Genomic DNA, 10,289 nt, shown 5'->3' with positions numbered 1-10,289 from the left:
ACTGACAAACATTCGTCTATATGTGTAAACAATTGATGTCACACACTTTACTTGGACTGACAAACATTCGTCTATATGTGTAAACAATTGATGTCACACATTTTACTGGGACTGACAAACATTCGCCTATATCTGTAAACAATTGATGTCCCATACTTTACTGGGACTGACAAACATTCGTCTATATGTGTAAACAATTGATGTCACACATTTTACTGGGACTGACAAACATTCGTCTATATNCATTTTACTGGGACTGACAAACATTCTTCTATATCTGTAAACAATTGATGTCCCATACTTTACTGGGACTGACAAACATTCGTCTATATCTGTAAACAATTGATGTCCCATACTTTACTGGGACTGACACTATCTATATTTACCACTGTGTGGCATTAACACCTATGACCCGTACATAGTAAATTACAGCCCAAGTTGTCGGATTCCCGAAAACCTAAACATCTTTCCTTTCGAGACGTGTTTTGTTAATTTCATATATTACAAATCAACAATAACTTCATGACTAAAAAACAAACCATGAAATTATTATATTTTCTAACAAGATCAGGTATATTTTACGAGCTGTTCCTAAGATTGTTATATGTTTTTTAAGAACAGTCAAGAATTAGCTGTGTTTCCCACCGCTTTAAAATTGAGTGATAGGAAGCACATCAATTGGCTATTAACGAGGAATTCACCAATATCAAAATCTAGCAATCTACTGTTCAGTTGAAATACGTTTGACATTTCTTTGCTTTCTGTAACAAGAATATTGTTATTCTTATTTCGCAGGTAATTCAGAAAAATATTTTACGTTCTTTCAGCCGCTGCAAAACTATTTTCAATTTCCAAGGGATCGAAAATACTTTCATAATTATGTTTGTTAACCACAAATGCAAGTCTGTTGTGCATAACAAAAGGATACTTGTATTTAATGGTATACTGTACTGTTTCGAGAAAAACTAGTCTACAATCTTTTAACACATCACTTATTAGTAAAATGTAAAAAAGTGAAGTGTATGAAAATTTCGGCCAGCTGATTGATTAGACAATCTAACTTTGAAGATCGAACATTCAAGGTATATCTGCAACACGCACATGTATTTGCTGATGTAAATAGCTGTACTTGAATACCTGATTGTTAAGTGTACGCAGTAAGTATGTATTTGTTTGAAATAAAATATTCTAACTGTGATATGTTTCTGTAGCTTTTTCAACACACATTTTACGTGGTTGTTTATAAACTATCTAACCAAATATACAGTAAAGAACTGATATTCTGCAGTAAATAAATAATAGTCAGCTCCACAGTAACGCGGTGTCAGTTTCTAAACCTACAACATAGAACGAACCGGCTCCTGTCTTAGCCTACAACATAGAACGAACCGGCCCCTGTTTGCAAATAATCACATTTCGTCAAAGAAGACTGAGTGTATTTTCCCGACGTGCATAGTCTTTACTGTGGTGGCTAATTACGGCCATTGTGACCCTTTCCGTGCTTGTTCGCTTCGTCGACACGACAAAACGAATCGGTCACCATACTTAACTGAACCTTATCTACTGAATATGGTAATACCTGTGCAGTTTGTGCCGTCCTTCATCAGGTAGAATCCGTCTGGACAGATACAGGTGAAGCTGCCCACGTCGTTCTGGCATTCATACTCACAATCGGCTACCAGGCACTCGTCCACGTCTGTAATGGAACGTAAACATGGTATGACGTCATCATTCTGATATAAGTACGGCATATGATGAAAGCTCGGATGCTCATAAGCTGACTAAATGTGTACTGAGAAGTTACCCTATCCATTCCTTGTAATAGCATTATATCCTTCGGATAAGCTTCATTAGTTTGGTATAAAAAAGGCTAAGTTCGTTTTGAACACAATTAGGAATTGAAAACTTCTTTTGCGAGCTTTTGAAAACATTTGTTTCCTTTTTCAAGCAAAGAGTGTAAATGACCAGTCTCTAGACTCTCAACCGCTTAAAACAACTCGCTAAGCAACAGCGTGCCGAATCAGTCAAGACAGCTGTCAAAAGTCATGGAGACAATTCACCCGACAGCACTCTAATTATACAGGCAGTCAGGGGGACGGGTAATATGTTTACCCATTCCGCCCCTTAGTGAAGGTTAACATGGAATGAAAAGTAAATGAAATGCAAATGGCCTGAAGAAAAAACCCCGTACGAACATGGTCGCTATTCCATACATAAAAAGGTTGTCTGAAGAACTTTCAAGAGTGTTGCGTAAACATCACTTTTGCACACCCATGTGACCACACTACACCATCAAACAACCATTAGTTCATCCGAAAGACAAATTGCAGAAGGAAGACGAAGCAGTGGTGGTTTACCAAATACCGTGTAACAGCTGCAACCTTACATAAATCGGGGAAACTGGCCGGAAATTTGGGACACGCCTAAATAAACACCAGAAAGACGTCGAAGCAATGAAACAGCAAGTATTCACTAGAAATAAAGGGAGTCATCGGAGATACAATACAATAAATCAGCCATTACAGACCATGCTAACACACATAACCAATTAATAGTCTGGAACAACTGGAAAGGGTTGGAAAGGGAGGACAACAGGAAAGTCAGGAATATCAAAGAATCCATCTGGGTTAGGCGGGAAGGGGATTCGGTGAACAGAGACAAGGTGCCGCCAGTTGAGTCATCTTTCTAACCCCATTTTAACATCCACTGAGGGGTGGAGTGGGTAAACGTGTTACCCGTCCCCCTGACTGCCTGCAGTACGAGGATGCCATTGGGCAAAAGCTCTCTATATGAGTTTTGACTTATTTTCAGCGGTTAAGTGTCGAGACACTGGTTATTGAAACTCTTTGCTTGACAAATAACACCGACGTTATCGAAAGCTCGCAAAATATGTTTTCAATTCCTGTTTGTGTTTCAAAACAACTTTACCATTATACTCTTTTGCTTCTTTTTGTCATAAGAGGGGTTGTCATCAGCCAATAATAATATGGCCATCCTTTGTGCTGTTTTACTAAAACTTGTATGTGTTCTACTCATTATCAATTGTTCAGTATACAATAACAAATATTTACTTCTGTCGATGACACTTTCCTGTAAACTATAATACCAGGGTAAAATAGTGTTATTATCATAAGGACGAAATCTTACGCACTATCACATCATAACCAACACCCTGGGACCAACATGTAATGGAAACAAATAGGTGTCTGCAATTCTATAGATTTCACTACAATCTGCTGCTTGCGGTGCTCCCATTTTTTACATGACAACATGGCCGTTGTTAGAATAACTGCTCGTGTTGAAGAAAAACAACATTTCCCTAAACAACAAAGTCATAGTCAAAGGTGATCCCTCAATAGCTAGGTGGCTACAAGTCCGTTTTTGAGGCCCCGTGATTTCTAGATGTTCCCTTTCTTACTTTGTACATAGGCTTTTGCTTTATAACCGACGAGGCAACTAGCATGAACGACTGATCGAAAGTAAGTGTTTCGAGCACCTAATGGGGTAGGAGTAAATCTAGTCAGAAAAATTCGAAATGAGATAGACAAAGGAAACATATTGCACAACTTTTGGTGGGAACATGTGAAATCTACATACATTGTTATATATCTAAAATAAATACACAAAGAAACCATGTGTGACTATAACAAAGAAAGTCTATGAGGTAATTGTGAAAAAAAGGGAAATGCATGCGTAAAATTGCATTTTATAAATCATTTCAACCTTTACCTATGTTTCCTTTTCTGAATACCGAGTTATGACCCTTCCACACGAGGAATATGTAAATGTCATATCTTTAAATTCAACATTAAGCATCAATAGTTCTGTTGCTAGTTTTAGAACATATCAGTTTGTTTTGTCGGCTACATTTTACCTGCATAAAATTTCATTATCAAAATATTTTATTTAAAGTTGATTATTTTATCTTGAGAAAAAAACACCAAAGAAAACTTCAGTCTTTGAAGTTCACAATTATCTAATGAAGGGACACAATCGAAAATAACCAAGAAAAATGCAAAAAATACTTTGCCTTTGATATCTGTTCAAAACAAAATGACGCATTAATCAGCAATTACCCGAATTTGATGATTCTGATTGTCTAGATTAATGTAATGTTGTGAATAACCTAGTGTGAAAATATTTATTCATAGGAAATTATTAAGGGATTTAATCATTGATTTTATTTGCATAAATGCATTATTTGTTTTTTGGCTTGATATGTTAGGCAAAAGACTCGAAAAACAGAAGAAATACAGTCTATAACACACCCAACATTTGTTATTATTAGTTGATGCATCCATGAAAAAGCATTGCAGCTCAAAACACGATTAATATTTAGTATAAAGCTACGCGTTAGATAAACGGAACACTCTCCGACACACGTAACCTAGACGAATCATTTTCTCTACGGGACTCCCGGCATAGCCAGGTAGACATTGACACTCTTCCAGGGAGTTACCTGCCCCTGGTAATTACCTAGACAAGGAATATTCTCTGTGGGACTCCCGACATAGCCAGGTAGACATTGACAGTCCTCCAGAGAGTTACCTGCCCCTGGTAATTACCTAGACAAGGAATATTCTCTGTTGGACTCCCGGCATAGCCAGGTAGACATTGACAGTCCTCCAGAGAGTTACCTACCCCTGGTAATTACCTAGACAACGCATTTTCTCTGCGGGACTCCCGGTATAACTGGATAGACATTGACACTCTCCCAGGGAGTTACCTGCCCCTGGTAATTACTTAGACAAGGAATATTCTCTGTGCGACTCCCGACATAGTCGAGTAGACATTGACAGTCCTCCAGGGAGTTACCTGCCCCTGGTAATGACCTAGACAACGCATTTTCTCTGCGGGACTCCCGGTATAACTGGATAGACATTGACAGTCCTCCAGGGAGTTACCTGCCCCTGGTAATTACCTAGACAATGCATTTTCTCTGCGGGACTCCCGGTATAACTGGATAGACATTGACAGTCCTCCAGAGAGTTACCTACCCCTGGTAATTACCTAGACAAGGAATATTCTCTGTGGGACTCCCGACATAGTCGAGTAGACATTGACAGTCCTCCAGAGAGTTAGCTACCCCTGGTAATTACCTAGACAGGGTTTTTTTTCCGCGGGACTCCCGACATATCCAGGCAGACATTGACAGTCATATAGCGAGTTACATGCCCTTGGTAAAATTTTAACAACAAACGTTACCTAGACAGGGAATTTTCTCTGCGGGACTCCCGAGGTAGCCAGGCAGACATTGACAGTCCTCCAGAGAGTTAGCTGCTCCTGGTAAGGCCCTCACTATTCGTGAGTTATTAGGACAGTCCACACACAGTTTCTCCTCCTCAATCATATACTGGTCGTCTCTGCATTCTAATAGTTGACCCACATATAGACATTAACAACAAGTGTAGAAATATATGACATTATTTATGCTAGCATTTCATATGAAAAAAATATAAAATGATACAAGACTATGTAAGGAAAGTTACACATGGTGGTACATTGGAACAGCTTCAGCTTGAAACGGGCTGAATTATCACTGGCATTTAAATAAAAAATGAAAATCTATCGGACAAAAAATCGTAATATATTTCAAATAATCCTCAATACTCCAGGGGTTACGCTCATTTCCACTCTCTGCACCTCTGGAATGGAATACTAAAGAAGGCATGCGGCTAGCTATTTGATTGGTACCATTGTATAAAAGAAACCCTGACCAATCGCTAGGCCGATACATGCCCTTTAAAGTTTACAAAGGAGCGACACCCGACTTCAAAGAGAAGCAGAGAGCGAAAGTGAGCGTAACTCCTGGAGTATCGAGGATGATTTTAACTTCACAGTAAATATAGTTCACTTATCTAAGTAGCTTTCATTATCCTGAAATTGATTATTACAATGTTAGAAATGGTGCTCAGACACGCCGGTACATTCTAACACACTTGGCTCTTATAGTTGAACCAATGTAATATGTTAACACACCCGTACAGTTACGTTGGTTTCCGTGAACCACGTATCCATGCCAGTGGCACCAGCAGTAGAAGGACCCTATGGTATTCACGCAGTCGTTCTCACAACCCGGGGCGTTGTCAATACACTCGTCCACGTCTACAAAAAATACAAAAATAAACTTACAATCCTTCCTTAAGGTACACAGTTACCTTCCCTATCTCCCTGTCTCTAGTTACACAGCTATCTTTCATTTCCATATTTGCTCAGCTACCCCCTTCTTAATGTACACATATACCAACTCTACCTTCCGTTACACAGTATCCTTCCCTTATTTTCTGTATTTTATTTTGTTTCCTCGCTTTTCATTTGAAATTTTCGATGTCAAAAAACCGTCTTTTGATGCAGAAAATCATCAGCGACTGTATACAGAGTAGATATACCAGCTTATAGTATGGCTATTTAAACACATACGTCCATGTACCGTGTTGTATGTCAGTACATCAAATATGGACATGCTTATGTCCCTTTGTATACAAACTATCGTGAACAGTACTACGCGTCACAGTTACGTACCTGTACAGTTCTGGCCACCAGAATCGATCTCAAATCCAGGTTCCTTGCAGTCACAGTAGAAGGAACTGACGGTGTTCACGCATGCGTCCTCACATCCTCCATTTCCCATTTTGCACTCATCTATGTCTGAATTACACATTCGTTAAAGGTTCATAATCACCTGAAATCCATCTCTCACATAACATTTCAACTACGCATAACAATATCTTTAGATACGTAATAGGTATGAAAACAATTCCCACACGAAACATTTATATATTGATGACTCTCATTTATATAACCCCAATTTCCTAGGTAACAATTTACTTCACACTCGACAGAGCAATTGGTTATCATTGAGGTCAAGGTACATTGGTCCCTAATTACTTGTAGGGGATATATTTTGTATCTGGAAATCATTGTATGTGCGATACTCACCTTCACATTTGGTGCGGTCCTTATCCGGCCGGAAGCCATCATCACACTTACAGACGAAGGAGCCCAGGCTATTGACGCAGTGACCGTTGTTACAGATCTTCTTCCCGTATAACACACACTCGTCAACGTCTACATCGGAATTACAAATAAAACAACAAGAAAACATAAAACTCATAATAACATGTGTGTTGTTGTCATCAATCGCTTCCACAGTATCTTAGATTTTGACTCGATATCTATCAACTCGTGGACAAGGAGACACATTAGAACATAACATTCCAATACAAAGTGGCTATTCCTCCTTATCAACTGGTGGACAAGGAGACACATTAGAACATAACATTCCAATACAAAGTGGCTATTCCTCCTAAACAACTCGTGGACAAGGATACACATTAGAACATAACATTCCAATACAAAGTGGCTATTCCTCCTAAACAACTCGTGGACAAGGAGACACATTAGAACATAACATTCCAATACAAAGTGGCTATTCCTCCTAAACAACTCGTGGACAAGGAGACACATTAGAACATAACATTCCAATACAAAGTGGCTATTCCTCCTAAACAACTCGTGGACAAGGAGACACATTAGAACATAACATTCCAATACAAAGTGGCTATTCCTCCTAAACAACTCGTGGACAAGGAGACACATTAGAACATAACATTCCAATACAAAGTGGCTATTCCTCCTAAACAACTCGTGGACAAGGAGACACATTAGAACATAACATTCCAATACAAAGTGGCTATTCCTCCTAAACAACTCGTGGACAAGGAGACACATTAGAACATAACATTCCAATACAAAGTGGCTATTCCTCCTAAACAACTCGTGGACAAGGAGACACATTAGAACATAACATTCCAATACAAAGTGGCTATTCCTCCTAAACAACTCGTGGACAAGGAGACACATTAGAACATAACATTCCAATACAAAGTGGCTATTCCTCCTAAACAACTCGTGGACAAGGAGACACATTAGAACATAACATTCCAATACAAAGTGGCTATTCCTCCTAAACAACTCGTGGACAAGGAGACACATTAGAACATAACATTCCAATACAAAGTGGCTATTCCTCCTAAACAACTCGTGGACAAGGAGACACATTAGAACATAACATTCCAATACAAAGTGGCTATTCCTCCTAAACAACTCGTGGACAAGGAGACACATTAGAACATAACATTCCAATACAAAGTGGCTATTCCTCCTAAACAACTCGTGGACAAGGAGACACATTAGAACATAACATTCCAATACAAAGTGGCTATTCCTCCTAAACAACTCGTGGACAAGGAGACACATTAGAACATAACATTCCAATACAAAGTGGCTATTCCTCCTAAACAACTCGTGGACAAGGAGACACATTAGAACATAACATTCCAATACAAAGTGGCTATTCCTCCTAAACAACTCGTGGACAAGGAGACACATTAGAACATAACATTCCAATACAAAGTGGCTATTCCTCCTAAACAACTCGTGGACAAGGAGACACATTAGAACATAACATTCCAATACAAAGTGGCTATTCCTCCTAAACAACTCGTGGACAAGGAGACACATTAGAACATAACATTCCAATACAAAGTGGCTATTCCTCCTAAACAACTCGTGGACAAGGAGACACATTAGAACATAACATTCCAATACAAAGTGGCTATTCCTCCTAAACAACTCCACCCTTCATTTCCTTTTGTACCTCATACTGTAGAATCGAAATCTCATATCGAAATTTCGTCTTGGCTATCGCGAAAAAATAAACTGTAAAAAACCCCATCTTGAATTCGGCCTTACTGAACAAATCAAAACCTATTGATGATTGAAACCTCGTTAATCAGGTCAGTGCCATTTTATTTTATATAATATAGTGTACACCCGAAATGGACAGACCTATTTTCTAATCCCGATGTTAAGAATCTACGGAGCAACATACTTGATCGTGGAAGTAACGGACATACAGATAACCCGGTTATCATCAAAGTCTCTAATACGGGGTTGTACGAAGTAAAGTTAAATCAATTATAGGCTGGGGAGGGGCAGGAGAGGTTATGTATGCAATTCATCTAAGTTCCTAGTTTTTCATTGGCTAGCTAATCAGTTTGTGTTGCAACTAGGGATACTATTTTCGCGGTAAAAACTCATTAAAACAAATGCGTACCGTACGCATAAACATACCAACATGTACAATTGTACTATCCATGTTAACAAACACATACTAATACTACCTAATAATAAATACACTCAAAATCTTTATAATAAAACACATTAACCTTCCTAATGAAATCCTTAGCTTAGTTTCAATGTACATAGATAAAACGGACTTATACATGTATGAATGAAAACATAAACTTTGTTAGTTATTAATATCATATTCAACATGTTTTATGTAGCATGTACTGAAACATGTGCTAATCGTGATGATGAAAGATGACATACCGGTATACTTCCCACGATGAGAAAATCCACTTACTAACCGTGTTGATAAAGACATACTAACCGTGCTGATAAAGACATACTAACCGTGTTGATAAAGACATACTAACCGTGTTGATAAAGACATACTAACGGTGTTGATAAAGACATACTAACGGTGTTGATAAAGATATACTAACCGTGTTGATAAAGAAATACTAACCGTGTTGATAAAGACATACTAACCGTGTTGATAAAGACATACTAACCGTGGTGATAAATACATACTAACCGTGCTGATAAAGACATACTAACGGTGTTGATAAAGACATACTAACCGTGTTAATAAAGAAATATTTACCGTGTTGATAAAGACATACTAACGGTGTTGATAAAGACATACTAACGGTGTTGATAAAGACATACGAACCGTGTTGATAAAGACATACTTACCGTGTTGATAAAGACATACTAACCGTGTTAATAAAGATATACTAACCGTGTTAATAACGACATACCAATGGTGTTGATAAAGACATACGAACCGTGGTGATAAAGACATACTTACCGTGTTGATAAAGACATACTAACCGTGTTGATAAATCCATACTAACCGTGCTGATAAAGACATACTAACGGCGTTGATAAAGACATACTAACCGTGTTGATAAAGACATACTAACCGTGTTAATAAAGACATACTAACCGTGTTAATAACGACATACCAATCGTGTTGATAAAGACATACGAACCGTGGTGATAAAGACATACTTACCGTGTTGATAAAGACATACTAACCGTGCTGATAAAGACATACTAACCGTGCTGATAAAGAAATACTAACCGTGGTGATAAAGACATACTAACCGTGTTGATAAAGACATACTAACCGTGTTAATAAAGACATACTAACCGTG

At 38.2% G+C, this 10,289-nt stretch overlaps 1 protein-coding gene across 2 annotated transcripts in view; it reads right to left on the bottom strand.

The window, feature by feature from the left end:
- The window catches only part of LOC110457429 (fibrillin-2-like), a 117,755-nt gene that overhangs the window by 45,300 nt on the left and 62,166 nt on the right, over window positions 1-10,289 (bottom strand). For both annotated transcript variants that reach the window (XM_021508712.1, XM_021508713.1), the window contains 5 exons: window positions 6,940-7,068; window positions 6,523-6,648; window positions 5,980-6,105; window positions 5,206-5,370; window positions 1,580-1,696 (listed from right to left, as the gene is read on the bottom strand). In XM_021508712.1, coding sequence (XP_021364387.1) covers window positions 1,580-1,696; window positions 5,206-5,370; window positions 5,980-6,105; window positions 6,523-6,648; window positions 6,940-7,068 — 663 coding nt within the window. The remainder of the gene's footprint in view (window positions 1-1,579; window positions 1,697-5,205; window positions 5,371-5,979; window positions 6,106-6,522; window positions 6,649-6,939; window positions 7,069-10,289) is intronic.

This window comes from Mizuhopecten yessoensis, unplaced genomic scaffold (assembly GCF_002113885.1).
Source record: "Mizuhopecten yessoensis strain PY_sf001 unplaced genomic scaffold, ASM211388v2 scaffold9133, whole genome shotgun sequence".
Lineage (NCBI taxonomy): Eukaryota > Metazoa > Mollusca > Bivalvia > Pectinida > Pectinidae > Mizuhopecten > Mizuhopecten yessoensis.
Note: the sequence above shows the minus strand (reverse complement) of the source record. Positions and strands in the feature narration are given on the sequence as shown.